Genomic DNA, 16,683 nt, shown 5'->3' with positions numbered 1-16,683 from the left:
TTCAAGATAGTGGCGTTGTGGAAAGAGCTGGCTTGAAGTTGTGAGAATTGGAAGGTGAAAGCGTGTGTGGGATGGAATGGAAAGAAGCAAGGGCGAGGAGCAGCTTCTCCCTTGTAAATCAATTAAACGCGTCGCGCGTCCAGGTGGAGAACCTATTCAGGATAGCGCGACCGGACGCGACCCACAACGCGCTATTCAGGCATTGTGGACAATAGACCGCGCCTTTTGTGCGGCCCCACTTTTCCTCACAACAAGCGCGTCGGCGAGTGAAACGGCCACACCCCGCCGATTCTGACACAATGGCGTCAATGGGGAGTGAACTGCTATTGTGAGGAAGTGTCAATGGTGAAGAATGGCTCGTTGACAATGGGCACTGTTTTTCACGCTGAGCCCTAGCCCCTTTCCACACAAAACTGATCAACAGACAGAAGCACTTAGCACGTGAGGCATTGTTTGTACACCGAATATACTTGTGTTACCGCATCAAAATTATAGGTATCTGAACATGTAAATGATCGGCATGTCACCTCCTCCTCGTCCCCTGATTCTGAGGGACTTCAGACCCATATAACTCGTTAATCTCGTACCCCTCATGTCCCTGTCCCAGCGGCTGTCCCCCCATATGCGGCATCGCCATCTGCGGTCCCGGTGATGACGCCAGCGACGGCGGCGGTGCCGACACTCCCAATCCCACGTCCGGCGCCCTCTCGGTCGAATCCAGCTCCACCGGCGCCGCAATATCTCCCGGTCCGTGCGGCTGCAACGGCCTGCCCCCCGTAGGCAGCATGATATCCCGAATCCCGCCCGGCGTCACCGGCTCCGTGTACGGTCCCACCGCCGGCTCCGGCCCGTGATAGTCCTGCGGCAAGCCGGGCAACCTCTCCGATCCCGCGCCGTCCGACAAGTCATGCCTCCCCGGCGTCATCCCGGCGCTCCCACCGCTCCCGCCGATAATCCTGCCCACCAACCCGGCCGTCCCTCTCCGTCTTCCCGTCGACCCATTCACGCCGTTCGCCTCGCCGATGACCTTGTCCTCCACCACCCCCCTCCCTCCTCCTCCTCAACCACCAAACCACCACCCCCAGCAAAACCGCCACACCAACCACCGCCCCGACCGCGATCCCCGCAATCGCTCCGGTCGCCAACCCGCCGCCGTCCTCGTCCACTACATCCGCCGCCGCCGGCGCCGTCTCGGCACAATACACCCCGCCGCTGACCAGCGTACATACCTGCGTGGCGGCGCAGCACCCGCCGCCCAGCGACGCGGCGCACGAGATCTGGCCAGTCTCGCATCCCGGCGGGGCGATGAGGGTAGGGTCGACGGTGTTGGTGGCGATGGTGCTAGGGTCGTCGGTCGGGACGCAGAGCCCCGTGCCGGCCGACGTGGTGCACGTCGCGCCGTAGCCGCAGCAGCCTGCCCCGGCGGTCGTGGCGCAGAGGAATTGCGAGGTGGAGGGGCAGCGGCGGGGACAGCAGGCCGAGAGGACGGTGGTGGTGGTGAGGGGTTCTTGTCGCGGGTGGAGGGCGGCGGCGCGTGTTTGGATGTTGACGGTGCGTGTGGATGAGAGGGTGATGGTGCTGGTGGTGAGGCATTGGTAGAGGGATGCGGAGCAGGGCGAGCCGCAGTGCGAGCCGATGGCGCAGCAGGCGGCGGTGAAATTGGAGGGGTTGATGACGCAGCTGGGTTGGTTAGTGAGAGAGAGGGATGAGACAGGAGGAGAGAAAAGGCACGTACTACATATCATTCGGGCAGCATATCCCCTCGCCAGCAGGCCCGATATCGTGACCTGTTCAACTCATGTTAGCTATGTTCACTCACACTCATGCATGCGCAACTCGTATTCCCATCCAGACTCAAACCACAGGTCGAACGAGGCATCGTCTCTCATATCCGACCTCAAGGACAGGAGGAAATACCTACATGGATGCGTTCCCGGCTGACACCCAGCCTGTCTCGCCTGGAGCTTTTGTGCAGGCAGCCCCGGCGCCAGATAATACTCGCGCGGGAAGAGCGCGGCGGTCTCGACGGCGGCGACATCAAGGTCTGTCGAAGCTGCGTCTGCGCCGGCATCACGGGCTGCATGCGCCGCAACGGCGCCGACGCCATCGACGGTCGCCAGCAGTGGCAGCAGCAGCCACCCGACGGTCTGCGGTCGCGGCCGGGTCATGGGCCGAGTTTTGCTTCGAGCTGGTCGCCTTGGTCGTGAGCGCATTGAGATGGTCTGAAGTTGGAGGATATCAATCGATCCTGGCAAGCTGTCTATCCGTTTCGGTGTCTTTTCGCAACAAGGACAGCCGTCGGCGCTGGGAACAACGGCAGCTTTTCCGCGGCGCGCTCAAGCTTTGAGGCTGGCAGACCAAGACCGGCCAAGCCCCGTTGGCGGCGATGGGCCGATGCAAGGAAGCTCTGTTGGCGCGGGAATTCACCCTCAACTTGATGAGTGAGAAACTGAAGAAAACGAAGCAAGGCTGGCTCAAATCTGTCCAACAACATGCATCTTCCCCGGGCCTTCATCAATGTCCAAAATCCTCTGCAAATCACCCGGAGTGGCATGCAGGCCGGCGGGGGATTCACACCATCCATCCCGCCGCGTTCATCGCAGGCGACCAGGCCATAATGCACGAAACCCCACCCCGGTGCGACTCTGAGCGGGAGTCCAGAAGCACGCCGTCGGGATGGATGGATATACGGGGATCCAGGTAGAGGTGCGTATACGAAGAATCAGGGCCTATGCTGACATCATCCAGGGCTGTAAGAGGATTAGGTTGAACCAACGACGACGAGATGTGAGGCACTCAACTCACTCAGCTCAGACTCTTATGATAGGATTCAGCAAGATTATTTCTTTCAATATCTGGGAAAACCCGTCATTTTCAAGCAACATATCTCATATCATTAAATATCTGAACATTAGTCGTCTACTCATTATCCAGCATGCCATCACCAATAACCCTTTATCCAACCAATAACCAAATCACCAAATCACCAAATCTATTTCCCACCATCCATCTCCCTCCTCCACCTCGCCGCGTTCCTCCGCAGCGCCCAAACCGCCGCGTTGCCCGTCACCAGCGTAAACAAGCCCACCATCGTGCACAACCACCCGTTCCCCATGGCCTCGATCAACGGCTGCGCCACCAGGCTCCCGATACACGAAAACACATTCCGGACCATGTTGTTGACCGCCACCCCGCTGCTGCTCCGCTTGGGCATAAACTCGGTCAGCATGGTCGTCGTCGTGCCAAACACCAGCATGCTGCCGAACCCAAAGAAGAAATTGGCCACGCTGGGCACCATGAAATGAATTCCCTTATCCGCCGTCCACCCGTACACCACCATGGCGCACGGATACAGCGCCGCCGCGAGCCACATGTTCTCCCGCATCCGGTCCTCGGGCAGGTACACCAGCTTGCCGTCGGCATCGTACCGCCCGGCCTTGCGCGCCTCCCGCGCCATGATGCGGTCGATCCACGGCCCGCCCGAGATGGACGCCGAGATGTAACCCAGCGACGGCGCCAGGTAAAGCGCGCCGAGCGGGATGGGCTTGAACCCGTATGGCGGCGACGAGAAGGTGGATTGGATCGAGATGTTGAGCACGAAGAGCGCGAAAAAGGCCGCCGACGCCGAGTACACGGCCACCAGCACGGGCGGGTAGCGCAGGTACCCGACGACGGACAGCGGGTCGATGATGAAGCGTTTGATGAGGCCGGCCGTCTTGCGGATCGATTGGACGGTCGAGGTTCTCCTCAGCTCGGCGCCGTCTGCTGCGCCAGCAGAAGCTGGCGGCTTTTTCGCGGCCAACGTCTCGGGCAGGCAAAACACCAGCATGGCCATCATGACGGCCCCGTAGACGGCCAGGAACCACATGGTGGCGCGCCAGCCGAAGCGCTGGGTCAGCAGGCCGCCGATGATGGGCGAGCAGAGTGGGCCGACGAGGGGGCCCAGATAGAAGATGCCCATGGCGCGGCCACGGCGGGCGGGTTCCCAGATGTCGGCGATGGTGCCGGCGCCGACGGCCTGGACGGACGCGGAGGCGCCGCCGCCGAGGATGCGCATGACGATGAGCATGGCGATGTTGGCGCTGAGGGCGGACAGGACGGAAAAGACGGTGAAGAGGGTGAAGGAGACGATGTAGATGGTGCGGCGGCCGAGGGATTCGGAGAAGGAGGACCTGGGGGGTTAGTGAGGGGAGAGACCGAGGAAGAGGGAGACTGTACCACCAGAGGGGAAAGATGGCCATGGCCAGCATGTAGAAGGAGATGGTCATGTTGGTGATGGTTTCAGGGACGGCGAGGTCGACGGCCATGCTGGGGAGGGCGGCTGGTCAGGTTAGCCCGGGGTTTTTAAAAGAAGAAGAAAAAAAATGACGAAAAACCTACGCATAAAAATCCCACTCCCCATCGGCGCCGCAGCAGCCGCCAGCGCAACAATCGCCGTAATCGTCCATTTCGTGCTCGTCTTATACTCGTAGGGATTCTCGACCTCAGGGATGAGCGCCACCCGACCAAGCAGCCCGCGGCGCTGGCTTCGCGGAACGGCGCGGGTGTTTGTGTACGACGAGAGGATGCTGGGTGGCCGGACGGGATCCTTTTCCGCCGGGCCAGCCCGCTCGCGCTCGTGGACCGTGGGCTTGACGCCGTGGTCGTCGTCATCGCTGGTGTGCGAGTGCTCTGCCCGGTGTGAATCCGGGTCCCGGCCGGCGGTCGCGGAGGCGGGCCGGTCCGGCTTGTCCCGGGCGTCAGGGGGTTCGTCAACAGCCATGGCGTCTTGGTGATATGGAATGACAGGAGGGGACCCGGGATTGACACATCCGGGCGACGGTGATTTGTTTTACAGGGTGGCAAGGTTTTGAAGGCAAGGAGACCAGACGATGATGAGAGTTAAATAATACCGAGCCCCGGCTATGACAACATTGGCAGGTCAGATCGCCAGGACCACTGCTACCAACAGGAATAAAAATGGGCAGGGCGACGGCCCCTGTGACTCTTTGGCGGACATGTCCGCCGGCGGTGGCTAGTGCCGGAATTAAGGCGGCCGGGATCGAGGTGAGGCCGAGTCCACTTTTCGGCGCGGTGAACCTCGGATGAAAGCTACGGCAGATGGAATGGAGGGTCGGGATCGTTCCGCTGGGCTTCTTTGTTGGCAAACCGCCGACTCGCGAGGTTAGCGCCGAGGCGCGTCCATTGAGAGGCGGCGAGGGAGGTTTGTAGCACTCCATGGTGCAGTTAGGTCCAACTCATTGTGCATGACGTCTACAGGGGCACATCCGACTCAGTCGGCAGAGGATCCATGCTGGTGGGTTTCCGCGGGCTTGAAGGTTACAACACGGTGAGGAAACCGACGGCTATGAAACTGGGATATAAACCAGGGTAAGCCGACGACTTGGGTTCCAGAATGCTGTGTTTTCAGATACCTCAAGACCACACGGGACGCTTCCTCAGTCCAACATATGTCAGATAACTGTTGAAAGAGACAGACGCAAAAAATCTTCGGATTCGCTTTCGGATACAGTACCATGCATATCCAACCCTAACCCCCTGGATAAATCTTCACGGACTCGGCCGGCCCGTCATCGGCCCCACTTTATTTTTTCCCCTTGCATACGCGGGGCATCGACTCATCAACAATGACATTGCGACATTGACTCTTCCGGTCTCGGGACCGGCCTTTCTTCCACCTTCTCCGACCCAATCCGACCAGCTCTCACTGACGCCAATTGACACCATGTCCCTCACCAACGCCTCGCCCGCCGAAGCCGCCCAGGCTGCCAAGTCGGCGTCGCACATCCTCGCAACCCTCTCTGCCGACGCCCGCAACGAGGCCCTAACCGCCATCCACGATGCCCTCGCCGCCGCCCGTGACGATATCCTCGCCGCCAACGCCCGCGACCTCGAGCTCGCCCGCCAGGCCGCCGCCGACGGCAAGCTGAGCCAGAGCCTGGTCGCCCGTCTCGACCTCGGCAAGAAGGGCAAGTTCGACGACATGCTCAAGGGCATCCTCGACGTCCGCGACCTCCCGGACCCCGTCGGCCGCGTGACGCTCCGCACCCGCCTCGATCACGGCCTCGAGCTCGAGCGCGTCACCTGCCCCATCGGCGTGCTGCTCATCATCTTCGAGGCCCGCCCCGAGGTCATTGCCAACATTGCCGCCCTCGCCATCAAGTCCGCCAACGCCGCCATCCTCAAGGGCGGCAAGGAGTCGACCGAGTCGTTTGTCGCCATCTCCAAGGTCATTTCGGCCGCCCTCGAGCGCACAACGGTGCCCAACGACGCCATCCAGCTCGTCACGACCCGCGACGTCATCCCTGAGCTTCTGGCGCTCGACCGCTACATCGACCTGGTGATCCCGCGCGGGTCGAGCGATCTGGTGCGCTATGTCAAGAATTCGACACGCATTCCGGTGCTCGGCCACGCTGACGGGCTCTGCGCGCTGTACCTCGACGCCTCCGCCGACCCGGTCCTCGCCGCCGACGTCATTGTCGACTCCAAGACCAGCTATCCTGCGGCCTGCAACAGTCTCGAGACGCTCCTCGTCCAAGACGCCGCGCTGACGACTCTCCTGCCCACCGTGGCCTCCGCGCTCGCCGCTAAGGGAGTTTCGCTGCGGTGCGATCCCGCCAGCAAGGCGGCCCTGGGCTCGGTCCCGGGGCTTACTCTGCTCGATGCAACCCCGGAAGACTACGACACCGAGTTCCTCACGCTCACCCTGGCCGTCAAGACGGTGTCGGGCGTGGACGAGGCCATTGCGCACATCAACACGCACGGGTCGCACCACACGGACTGCATCGTGACGTCGGACGCGGCGCAGGCCGAGAAGTTTATGGGGGCCGTGGACTCGTCGGGCGTGTACTGGAACGCGTCGACGCGGTTTGCCGATGGCACGCGGTACGGGTTCGGCACCGAGGTGGGCATCAGCACCAACAAGATTCATTCGCGCGGGCCGGTCGGGCTGGAGGGGTTGATGATTTACAAGTACAAGCTGCGGGGGACGGGGCAGGTGAGCGCGGCGTATGGGGAGGGGGAGGGGAAGAAGAGGTATTTGCATGAGTCGTTGCCGTTGTAGGCGAGATAGGGGGTTGTATGGACGAAGCTTGAAAGAGCTCAGTGTCGGGTTTGGGAATGCATTTAGGGGTTCCAAAAGCATGGTAACGGCAGAAAAAAACGGCTCAGATATGATGAGAGAAAAAAAAAAGGCACGACATGAGCGGAAGCGAGACAAAAGCGGCATGACATGAATGAAAAGTTGATTAGACACCAAACAATACAAGACACGACCACTACATGAGCCCCGGTAAAGAACCCATCGCCGAGTATGAGCAGAGAGAACCCAAAAACCTTGACCGCCTCCCCTCCTGCCAAACATCCAACCTGGAACCCATGACCGCCACCCGATGAGACAGGAGCAAGTAAACATCAAGGAAACTAGAAGAGTAACTCGGCGTGCACCGATCTGCTCTCCTCCATGACCCCAGGAAAATGCAAGCCAGGCGAATACATGAACCCATCCACGCCTCCGGGTATGTCCTCGATGTAGATAAAGCAAAGAAGAACAAACGAACGGTCTCTGCAACCTTCCCATGTGTCGTAACGATAACCGTCCCTCATCATCATCGCGCATCATTCGTCGTCATCGTCGTACAAGAGCGGACTCCTCCATGCAAACCAACGAAAGAAACCCTCACTAGTACTCCCCACCACCAATCCTCCTCCCTCCCATCCTCTCAATAGAACTCATTATCCCTCCCCCTCTCACTCCCTGTCCCGACCCCGGCCTCGGCAGCCCTCCGCGCCCTTCATATGCGCTGCCGTTGCTCCCCGTGCTCGCCGCGCTCTTGGTCCGCTCGTGCGCCAGACCCCGGCCGATCCGGCTCTCCCCCACCGAAGACTTGGTCCCCGGCGCCCGCAGGCCCGAGGTGCGCAGCCCGGTGGGGGGCCCGTTCATCGACATGCGGAAGGACGACGTGTTCGCCGAGGTGCCGGGGGTGCGGGCCGTCGACGCGATCCCCGAGGACAGGCGGCGGTTGGGAGTCTTTGCGGCCGCAGGAGGAGCAGGAGAACGCTCCCGCGCGGGGGTTGGCTCTGGCGGCGGCTGTGACGCGACAGGATCCTCCTCCTCCGGAATCGGCGTCGCCGCAAAACTCTGCTGCATGTTCATCATCTCCTCGGCCAGCATCACCAGCTCGCCCTTTTCGACGCGCTCCCGCTCCAGCAGCACCCGCAGCTCGTCGTTGTCCGCCTGCACCGTCCGCAGCACCGCCTCCACCTTTTCCACCTCGGCCTGGAGCTCCCGGATCTGCGCCGCGTCGCGCGCCCGAGCCTCCTCGAGATCCCGCAGCCGCGCCTGCGCCTCGTCCAGGGCCCCGCCGTTGGCCAGCCGCGCGTTGTGCCGGAGCTCCTCGTTTTCTTGCGTGAGCTGATCCACCTGCGCCTGCAACCCCTTGACCTTCTTCTCCCAGCGCGCCTCATACGACTTCTTGAGAGCGGCCACCTTGGTTTCGTGCTTGCTCTTGTACAGGGCGTGCAGCTCGCGCGCGACGCGCTCGACAGCGAGCTCGACCTCCTTGTTGGACGGGAGCGGCGGCTTGGACCCGTCGGCGGCCGCTGCCGCCGCAGCCTCCGCGCTGGCCTTACCCGCGCGCATGCCCGCCATCTTGCTCTCGGCGTCCTGGGCCATCATTTCGGCCGCCTCGCGCCGCTTCTCGGCCTCGTCCAGCTTGTACTCGAGCTCCTCGCGCTCGCGCTGGCACGCCACAAACTGCTCGCGGACCTGGCGCAGCACCGCCTCCAGCTCGCGCCCCCGCCGTTCCCAGGTGTCCTTTTCCGTCTGCAGCAGCTCGCGCACCGCCTGCACCTCGCGCAGCTGCTCCATGCACTCGCCGACCCGCTTCTCAGCGTCGCCCACTGCCGTCTTGAGCGACTGCACCTCGGCTTCCTTGCCGCTGAGCGACGCCTTGAGGCTGCTGATCTCCGACAGGAACCCCGACTTGAGCGACTCGAGCTCGCGTGGCGTGATGGTCGGGATGCTGCGCGGCGTCGGCGCCGGAGGGAGGTCAAAGTCCAACAGGCTCATCCCATTGCCGTTGCGTTGCGGCGTGGCCGCCACTCCCTGGCCTCCAGCGCGCCGTGAGGGCGTCGGCTGCGCGCCGTAAGCTCCGTAGCGCAGCTGCTCGGTGAAATCCATCAGGTTGGTCGTGTTGCCCGAGTCGGCCGAGGCTCCTGCCCGCGGCGTCCTCGTCGGCCGTGGCGTGGCGCCGCCCAGCGCGGAGAACTTCGTCGGGCTCTCGCTGCGCATCTGGGCCAGCGTCGTGAGCGTCGGCACCGCCGAGAAGGTGCTGAAGGTGCTGACCATGGTGTCGTCGTGGTCGTCGTCTCCCAGCCGGCTCTCGTCCGGCCGGCCCGCGTCTCGGGACCCCCGCCGCTGCGGGGCGGCTTCCTTGGGCTCGTCGGCCACGTCCTCCATTTCCACCTCGTTAATAGCGTTGACCTCGTCCTCGAAAATGTCGATCGCGTGTTTCAGGCCTTGGTTCTCCCGGACCACCTCGGGGAGGCTAGCCAGGCGGTCGTTGGACGGGCGGCGCTCCTCGACGGAACGGCGCGGCGATTCGGTCGCGGGAGCGCCCGGCTGGCTGACCTTGACAGGGAACCGCTTGATGGGGGGTTTGCGGGGGCTGTTGAGCGACGCGGGCGGCGGCATGGCCTTGGCAGGAGACGAAGTTTCGTCGCCCGAGGAAGATTGCTGCAAAATCTTGAGAGGAGAAAGCTCGTGGCCCGACATGATGCGCGACCCGGGACGGGGTTTTGGCGGTGAGGGGCCCCGCGCCGTCGGAGAGGCAAGCTCGTCTCGGAGATGCGACAGGCTGCCGGTGCTGCTGCCGTTGCTGATTCGGTTTTCCCGGTTGCTGGGGAGTTTCTGGGCGTCGTCAAAGTCGCTGTGGGGGTTGGAAGCGGGCGTCGAGTTGAGCGCCGCGCTGGGTGTCGGCGTCAATGGCGTTGCCATGGGGGGAATGTTGGGTGAGTCAGGATGGAGCGGAGGAGGCGAATGTCGGCGATCTTTTTCCTGGAGAACCAGAATAAAATCATCCACTGGGCCTCTCGGTCAAACCGCGATCGCTGTCTCGCTGCTAAGCAAACAAGACGGCGAGAGTCGTGGGATCAGCGGTTGGGAAGTTGTGTTGATGTTTCGTGTGTTTCGCATGTTTCCTCCCCTTCTGGGAAATTGCTTTTCATGGGGGCCTTTGTTCCTTCCCCAGCCAGTTCCAGCCAATCGCGGACAGCCCCATCCTGGCATGTTTATGCCTGTGGCCTAGCAACCAGCGGAAAGTCACGTGCGTCCCCTTGCCCCTGCAGGACCGTTTGTAGGGACACTGCGTCAGGGTTAGGGTGAAATGTTGTGTCGGGGTGAGGAGAGTTCTGTGGCGAGCGGGAATGCTGTTGTCATGGCGATGACCGCATGAATCGCTGCTGGGCGGACATACCCAGCGTTTGTTTAACCCAAACATGGCGCTTTCGGACGCCGTTAATTCAAAGAATAAATGCTACAAGTAGGAATACGCCTATATATGTACATTCACACCTTGGGGACAGAGAACGAGAGAGAGAAAATGAGAGAGTGTGCGAGTGAGAGAGGAAGACTGAAACTGTCACTGAGAGTGAGACTGAGAGTGAACGAGCGAGTGAATGATGGAGAGGCATGTATTAAGTAGTTATACAACAGAAGCTAGTATATACAGAAACAAAGCAAAACAAGAACCAGGAAAGATAGACAAATAGAAAGAAAGAAAGAAAGAAGAGAGGAAAAGATATGAAACTTACAATCTCCCCCACGGGCACTAAACTGAGTCGTGCCATATGGCACAGGCGACACAGTGGCCGGGGGCAGTCGTCATCGTTGATGCTGCGGGGACAGCGCTACCACTGAACCGAAACCAAGACGGGATGAGCAGGTTGGCAGGCGTGTGGTGATGTTTTATCGTCGATGGTCAAACCTACAAGAGAATGATTGTCTATCTTGGGGAGAGCCGGGAAGTAATGCAAGTTGATGGTGCGGAGCAGGTTGGAAAACCCCGCGCAGTGCTCGGCTGGTGAGTATTACAGTTGAAGGATCATAGTTGAGGGAAAAACAAAAGAAGAGAATGGCATATGCTTCCAGGGTTCCATCCCTTCTCGTGGGATCATGGCCGGCATTCCAGGTTGTCCTGTCAGATCAAAACAATGTCAGCATTGGGACGGCCCAGAGATGTGGAATATATGGCCGTCTCTTCGGTATCTTGGTCATCGTCGGCTTGGATATGTTGACCTTGATTCGGAGCCAGTCGAACCTGGAAGATGGGTTTTTTGATATATGGAAAAATATCTGTGGGCTGGTCAGTCGGTATCCTTGAACTGGAGAAGGTTCGAAACTTGTTCGTGCGCTTTCAGAATGCACGGGCCGTGAAAAGGGAAGAACCTGGCTGGGCCTGGTGTAGGAGAGGGCACGACGCGACGCCGGCGCCGGTCGCGCAGATGCCGGGCGGTCGGCCCCAAAGTTGAAGTTGGGGCGGGCGGGAGAGGCGATCGCGGGGAGGTGCGTGCCTGGGATCCTCCACCCCTCGAAGTGCAGGCCGGCGGGGCGGGGAGCAGGTAGGGGACTGAAGCGGCGCGGAGGCCGAGCAGAGCGCCGGTGGTTGGCGGGGCCGGCAGGGTAAATAGCAGGCCCGGGAGCAGGGCCGGTCGCGGGAGCCGAAGGGAGCTGTAGGTATAAATAGATAACGGGTGGCATCCGCGACGTTGAAGCTGGCGGCGGCGGCAGGCCGTGGAGCAGGATGGCGTGGAGGGCAACCGCCATGATGGTTGGCAAGTCCAGGAGCTCGGCGGCCCCCGGGATGAGTGACGAAGCCGGGCCGGCTGCAGAACCGGTGCCTCTTCGCCCTGGCCCCGTCCACAACAGCGAGGCCCGTTCTCGCCCGGCCCCGGCTGACAACAACCAGCCCGTTGTGCCCCGTGCCGAGCGGGTGGTTCCGATTGTTCGGCCTCTCTTCCGCGCCGCTGACCCGGAGTCCCTTGCCGATCCGGCCGCGGCTCTTCGTGAGCCGGAGCGCGAGCCGGAGGGCCGTCGTTCTGCTCATTCCATGTCGGCCCCGGCCTCGTTCCGTCTGGATCAAGAGATGGATGAGTCAAAGAAGATAAATGGGATCCGTGGAGAGGGCTTCTTTTGTCGGCATGTACACTAATTAGTCAATGGGAAATGAGATGGCGTCAATGGTAACGGGATTGTGACACGGTTTTTGTGGAGCTCTCGTGATATATAAATGTTTCTTAAGTGTGAATGAGTTAACTGAAAGCTATGGACGTCCCCAGTTCTCCTCGAGGCTGAAATGTGAGGCGGTTAAAGCACCATTTCTCCCTGCTAGCTCAATTTGAAATCACTCGAGAAACAAAGCAGGAGAGGCTGAAATCTGAGGCTGTGAAGCACCGTCTTCCACTCCTCGACTGTCACTCGAGAAACGCCCGGGCATGAGAAGATAGAAACTTCCATATTCTCATCATCCGTAAACAAACTTTTATCCATCTCATCATCTGATCATCTCATAAACAAAACACACTCAAGGCCAAGCAAAGCAAAACAAGCATTCCAATCTTGAAACAGCAAAAACTTCATTGGGAGGGTCATATCATCATCATCATCAAGGAGATCAAGACGACGCAAGAAAAAAGTCGGGCCAACTAGGAAAAAGAATTGACATCATCGACAGGCGAACAGGCTGGAAGAGTACGAGTCAAAGGTTGGGGAAGTCCTCATGTCCGTCCATCCATCTCTGAAAAACCAGACACACAGAGATCGTACACATTCAACCACTAGATCAAAAACATGACTGACAAGACAGACGAACAAGATGAACCGATGACTATCCCCATTGATCCCTACTCTTCCACCCAGCCAGCCCGCCTATCCGCCACCTTGAAACCCCTTCCCCCTTCAGCGAGGAGGAAAGGACGGAAACGAACAAAGAAAAGTCTTGTCATTTCATAGAGGTCATACCCGGTCATCATAAAAAAACAAGAGATGAAAAAAATGAAATGACCACAAAAAAAACTGCCATGTCCGCAGCAAGAAGCAACCAGCCTAGGCTCATATCAGGCGGTGCCCCCTAACAACTGCTGCTGTGCGTAGCCGTGCGTGCCATGCCGTGCGTCTTTTTCTTTGTCCAAAAAAAGAAAAAAAAATCAGAACCCCCAACGAACAAACGAGATAACCAATGAACGAACGAGCGCCAGCGAGGGGAGGGGGAAAGAGAAACGGAGAAGACAAGACGATCAAGGGGGCTGATTAGATTACTCTTCCACCCGTCATCCATCAGAAAACAAAACGCCCCAAGATGGTGTCCTGATCATCCCCCGCTCCCCGATCCCCATTCATGATAGAAAAGCGCAAAAACCCGTATACAAACCCATTATTTTGTCCTCCCCGGCGAGACGTGGCGTTCGTGTCTGTGTACGTACGGTGTATGCAACATAAAAATCAGAGATCGTCCAGCATGCCATCGTCTTTCGCTCTGCTCGTTCGTCATATCGGTCGTCTGTTGGTTCGTTCCATTGTACCCCCCTTCGGCGGTAGGGGAGCAGGTCGAGGTCCAGGCGGAAAATAAAAAGAGAAAAAAGGAAAATGCCTAGACCTCATCCCTTCACCTCACCCTCACCTCCGCCGCGCGGCAGCCGCCACGGGCTGCGCCATCTGGTTATTATACGTCGGCGAGTTCATCGCCGACCCCTCAAACTTGCGCTGGCGCTTGAGATCCGACCGGTCATCGTCCTGGTCGTCGCGGCCGCGCTTGCCGAGCGACCCGTTCATCGACGGCTGCGAGTACCCGTTCTGCATCGACGAGCTCATCTCGCTCTGGCCAGAGCCATACACGTCGCTGGTCGACGAGCCGTTCGGCGCCGACGACCGCTCGTTGCTCATGACGCTGTACAGATTGCTCGAGGTTTGGCCCACACGCGGCGGGCTGTTGTAGCCCTGTGAGTAGTAGGGCTGGGGAGCAGCGGTGCGCGGAGTAGCCCGCCCGGACCCGGCCTGGTGCGGTGAGCCCGACATGTCCGAGGTAAGATGGGAGTGGTCGTTCTGCAGCGACGTGACCGGTGGCGCCGAGTAGTTGTAGGAGCCGCGGTTGGAGTCGTAGGCACCGCTGTCGTGCGTGTACTCGCCGTCGTGCTCGTGGTCTTGCTCGTCCTCGGGCGGGTTGGCGGACTCGGCGGTCTGGCCGTTGGGCGGCTTGGAGTCGGCCTGCTCGCCGTTGGACGTGCCGTTGCGGCTCGGGGGCGGCGCCATCTCGCTCTTGACGTAGGTGGTGTTGCCGTGGCCGTAGATGCGGCTGTCCTGGGTCGAGGTGGGTGGAGGATACGACGATGTCTGAGGCGCCGATGTCTGGTACATCTGCCGCGAGTTGTCGTAGGGCTGGCTGGCGGCCGGGTACTGAATGCTCTGGATCGAGTTGGCCGGCGGGGTGGTGGCCGGGGTGTTGGGCAGCGAGGCGCCGTTGTTGTTGAGCCTCGTGTCGATCGAGATCTGGTTGGTGTTCTGGCCGTTGGTCATGCCCTGCTGGTTCCACTGGAACCCGTCGGTGCCGTTCATGTTGCCCATGACGGTGGACGCGCTGGCGGGCGGCGTCGGGAAGGATTGCGTGCGGTCGATGGACGGCCGGGACATGGGCGGCTGGTGAGACAGCGGGCCCGGAGGACCGGGCAACGCCAGCGGGTGATGAAGCGCCGGGAGCGGCGGTGGCGGACGAAGGGCGTCGTGCTTGCGGTGCGCCGCGGCCATGACCTGATTCCTGCTCTGGTTGGTCGGGTGGCAGAGCAACGCGCCAATGTTGTGGACGAAAAGAGGATACAGGAGCTCGGTGATCTTTTCCTTGTTGGCAAAGTCGAGAGCCCTCTCGAACGGGATCCTGGGGTTGTTAGAGGTGGTCGTAAACACAAGTCAGGACAAAAACTCACCAGACACCCTTGAGATGCATCGGGCCAATTTTGACGACGTGCCGCAGTTTCTCGCTCTTGAGAATGCCGTCGCGGCGGCCGCGCGTCATGCCGGCCACGTTCAGCAGCTTGGTGCCGTTGATCATGTGGTTATCTGTTCGTGTTAGCTAGCCCATTGGCTCGGAATTGACGCAAAACCTACCCTCACGACGAGCAACGCAGATACCCCGGGCCTCGACCTGGAAGCACAGACTCCCCTCGTCTTCCCACAGGGTGGCCGTCACACGCGGCTTCATGCCTGGCGGCTGGATCTGGCCCGTCGTGTCGAAGCCGGCCGGGAACGGGTTAGGCCCGATGGGGGTCGGCTGGGTGACGGGGCCGGGAAGCGGCAAAACGGGCTGAGGAGCGGTCAGGGCGTTGGACGGGCCAGGTGCTGGCGGGAGGGCATTGGTAGGGTAGCCATATTGGTTGCCGTAGCTGGGATACTGGCTGGGCCCTGGCTGAAGAAGCGGCGGCTGGGAGTGAGGGTGCTGCTGATGAGTATACGGCGACGTGACGGTCTGCTGGGCGGGCGGCTGCCCGGCCGACATGTGAGACTGATAGTACATTTCGGGACCGCCCGAGTTCATGGCGGGATACTGCTGGTACGCTGGAGGGGCGATTTCGGGAGACAGTGGCCCGGGAGTTTTGGGACCGTTGGACGAGGCGGCCGATGTGTAGGGCGAGTAGGTGGAGCCCGAGGCCGAGGAGATGGAGCCGACCCGGGGCGACGAGGCGCTGCTGGACGAGTAGGCCTGGGACGGAACGAAGGACGGACGCCGGTCAACCCACTCGTGTCTTGAGGTGTCGGAGCCGTGTTGCTCGAGGTCGTGATGGCCTCGGGCGTGCGATGGAGGGACCGCTGCGTGCTCCAGCTTTGCGGTGTTGGACCTGGGACGGGCAGGTCGAAACGATGATGAGTGAGAGGGCCTTCAGACTCGGCGAGAACCTCGTGGTGAGATCCAAGCTGCTTGGGTCGACAGTTGCGCGAGTCACTGCGCAACAAGACCAGCGGGTGGTTGGCAGAGAGTGCGGGCAGACTGCAGGGCTTTGTTTAGTATACTGTCAGAATGTTAAGGCTCCAATGGTGGGACTTCTATTGTTCCCGGGCCAGCGAGTCATATATGCAGGAGGAAAAAAAAACGTACTGCTACCGTGCTCAGCTGCAGGATGGCCGTCTAGTCCAGGCCTCTTGAGGAGAGTCGAGAGGGAGGTGAGAGGAAAAGAGAGGAGAGAGGAAGACGGGTGGTAGGGAGGAGGGTAGATTTAGGTGGAGAGAGCGGTACCTGGGCGAGAAATCGGTGATGAGCGAACACCAGGACCGGTTTGCCGTTCTGCCACCATGGAGGTACACTTTTGCTGGCGACCAGGCCGAGAGAGTACCTCGTCCCCCTGGTCCGCACCAGCCGCCGGCTAGGTCCTGGGTCCTGGGTCCAGCCAAGGGGGCCCGGGACGGACGCAGAGCGCGGGAAAAAAAAGTCGAGCCTGAGGGGCGAGCCAGCCTGTGGGTGGGTCTGGCTGAAGGCAGGGTGTGAGGGGGGAGAGGCTGACTGGCGCCAACGGTTTGTTATTCTTGATGGGTTTGCTGGATGTCGGCCTCTCTGTCTCTTGTCTCTCTCTCTCTCTTNTCTCTCTCTCTCTCTCTCTCTCTCTCTCTCTCTCTCTCTCTCTCTCTCTCTCTCTCTCTCTCTC

General features: G+C 60.5%; 10 protein-coding genes across 10 annotated transcripts in view; 3 read left to right on the top strand and 7 right to left on the bottom strand.

The window, feature by feature from the left end:
- Positions 1 to 905: 905 nt before the first annotated feature.
- On the bottom strand, positions 906 to 2,213 carry VTJ04DRAFT_9951 (uncharacterized protein; the record flags this gene model as incomplete). Its single annotated transcript, XM_069368554.1, has 3 exons — positions 906 to 1,680; positions 1,736 to 1,787; positions 1,922 to 2,213. 3 exons carry the CDS (start codon positions 2,211 to 2,213, stop codon positions 906 to 908), a joined length of 1,119 nt encoding a protein of 372 aa, XP_069214686.1.
- A 779-nt stretch (positions 2,214 to 2,992) lies between these two features.
- Positions 2,993 to 4,762, bottom strand: VTJ04DRAFT_9950 (uncharacterized protein; the record flags this gene model as incomplete). Its single annotated transcript, XM_069368553.1, has 3 exons — positions 2,993 to 4,172; positions 4,219 to 4,321; positions 4,381 to 4,762. The coding sequence occupies 3 exons, from the start codon at positions 4,760 to 4,762 to the stop codon at positions 2,993 to 2,995; spliced, it is 1,665 nt and encodes a 554-aa protein (XP_069214685.1).
- A 963-nt stretch (positions 4,763 to 5,725) lies between these two features.
- Positions 5,726 to 7,063, top strand: VTJ04DRAFT_9949 (uncharacterized protein; the record flags this gene model as incomplete). The annotated part of the gene is made up of 1 exon (XM_069368551.1): positions 5,726 to 7,063. One exon carries the CDS (start codon positions 5,726 to 5,728, stop codon positions 7,061 to 7,063), a length of 1,338 nt encoding a protein of 445 aa, XP_069214684.1.
- A 62-nt stretch (positions 7,064 to 7,125) lies between these two features.
- On the bottom strand, positions 7,126 to 7,621 carry VTJ04DRAFT_9948 (uncharacterized protein; the record flags this gene model as incomplete). The annotated part of the gene is made up of 2 exons (XM_069368550.1): positions 7,126 to 7,277; positions 7,336 to 7,621. The coding sequence occupies 2 exons, from the start codon at positions 7,619 to 7,621 to the stop codon at positions 7,126 to 7,128; spliced, it is 438 nt and encodes a 145-aa protein (XP_069214683.1).
- A 60-nt stretch (positions 7,622 to 7,681) lies between these two features.
- Positions 7,682 to 9,997, bottom strand: VTJ04DRAFT_9947 (uncharacterized protein; the record flags this gene model as incomplete). The annotated part of the gene is made up of 1 exon (XM_069368549.1): positions 7,682 to 9,997. One exon carries the CDS (start codon positions 9,995 to 9,997, stop codon positions 7,682 to 7,684), a length of 2,316 nt encoding a protein of 771 aa, XP_069214682.1.
- Positions 9,998 to 11,364: 1,367 nt separating this feature from the next.
- VTJ04DRAFT_9946 (uncharacterized protein) lies at positions 11,365 to 11,758 on the bottom strand (the record flags this gene model as incomplete). The annotated part of the gene is made up of 2 exons (XM_069368548.1): positions 11,365 to 11,382; positions 11,447 to 11,758. 2 exons carry the CDS (start codon positions 11,756 to 11,758, stop codon positions 11,365 to 11,367), a joined length of 330 nt encoding a protein of 109 aa, XP_069214681.1.
- A 43-nt stretch (positions 11,759 to 11,801) lies between these two features.
- Positions 11,802 to 12,209, top strand: VTJ04DRAFT_9945 (uncharacterized protein; the record flags this gene model as incomplete). The annotated part of the gene is made up of 1 exon (XM_069368547.1): positions 11,802 to 12,209. One exon carries the CDS (start codon positions 11,802 to 11,804, stop codon positions 12,207 to 12,209), a length of 408 nt encoding a protein of 135 aa, XP_069214680.1.
- Positions 12,210 to 13,127: 918 nt separating this feature from the next.
- On the bottom strand, positions 13,128 to 13,334 carry VTJ04DRAFT_9944 (uncharacterized protein; the record flags this gene model as incomplete). The annotated part of the gene is made up of 1 exon (XM_069368546.1): positions 13,128 to 13,334. The coding sequence occupies one exon, from the start codon at positions 13,332 to 13,334 to the stop codon at positions 13,128 to 13,130; it is 207 nt and encodes a 68-aa protein (XP_069214679.1).
- Positions 13,335 to 13,394: 60 nt separating this feature from the next.
- Positions 13,395 to 13,625, top strand: VTJ04DRAFT_9943 (uncharacterized protein; the record flags this gene model as incomplete). Its single annotated transcript, XM_069368545.1, has 1 exon — positions 13,395 to 13,625. The coding sequence occupies one exon, from the start codon at positions 13,395 to 13,397 to the stop codon at positions 13,623 to 13,625; it is 231 nt and encodes a 76-aa protein (XP_069214678.1).
- Positions 13,626 to 13,672: 47 nt separating this feature from the next.
- Positions 13,673 to 16,683, bottom strand: part of VTJ04DRAFT_9942 (uncharacterized protein) — a gene marked incomplete at both ends in the record, with an annotated part of 5,031 nt that continues 2,020 nt past the window's right edge. The window contains 4 exons of the mRNA XM_069368544.1: positions 13,673 to 14,924; positions 14,974 to 15,106; positions 15,155 to 15,853; positions 15,904 to 16,031. Of these exons, the coding sequence (XP_069214677.1) occupies positions 13,673 to 14,924; positions 14,974 to 15,106; positions 15,155 to 15,853; positions 15,904 to 16,031 (2,212 nt within the window). The remainder of the gene's footprint in view (positions 14,925 to 14,973; positions 15,107 to 15,154; positions 15,854 to 15,903; positions 16,032 to 16,683) is intronic.

The sequence above is a fragment of the Mycothermus thermophilus genome (assembly GCF_041956435.1).
Source record: "Mycothermus thermophilus strain CBS 625.91 unplaced genomic scaffold VTJ04scaffold_7, whole genome shotgun sequence".
In the NCBI taxonomy this organism is placed as follows: Eukaryota; Fungi; Ascomycota; class Sordariomycetes; order Sordariales; family Chaetomiaceae; genus Mycothermus; species Mycothermus thermophilus.
The sequence above is the reverse complement of the archived record's forward strand: the minus strand, read 5'-3'. Positions and strand labels throughout refer to the sequence as shown.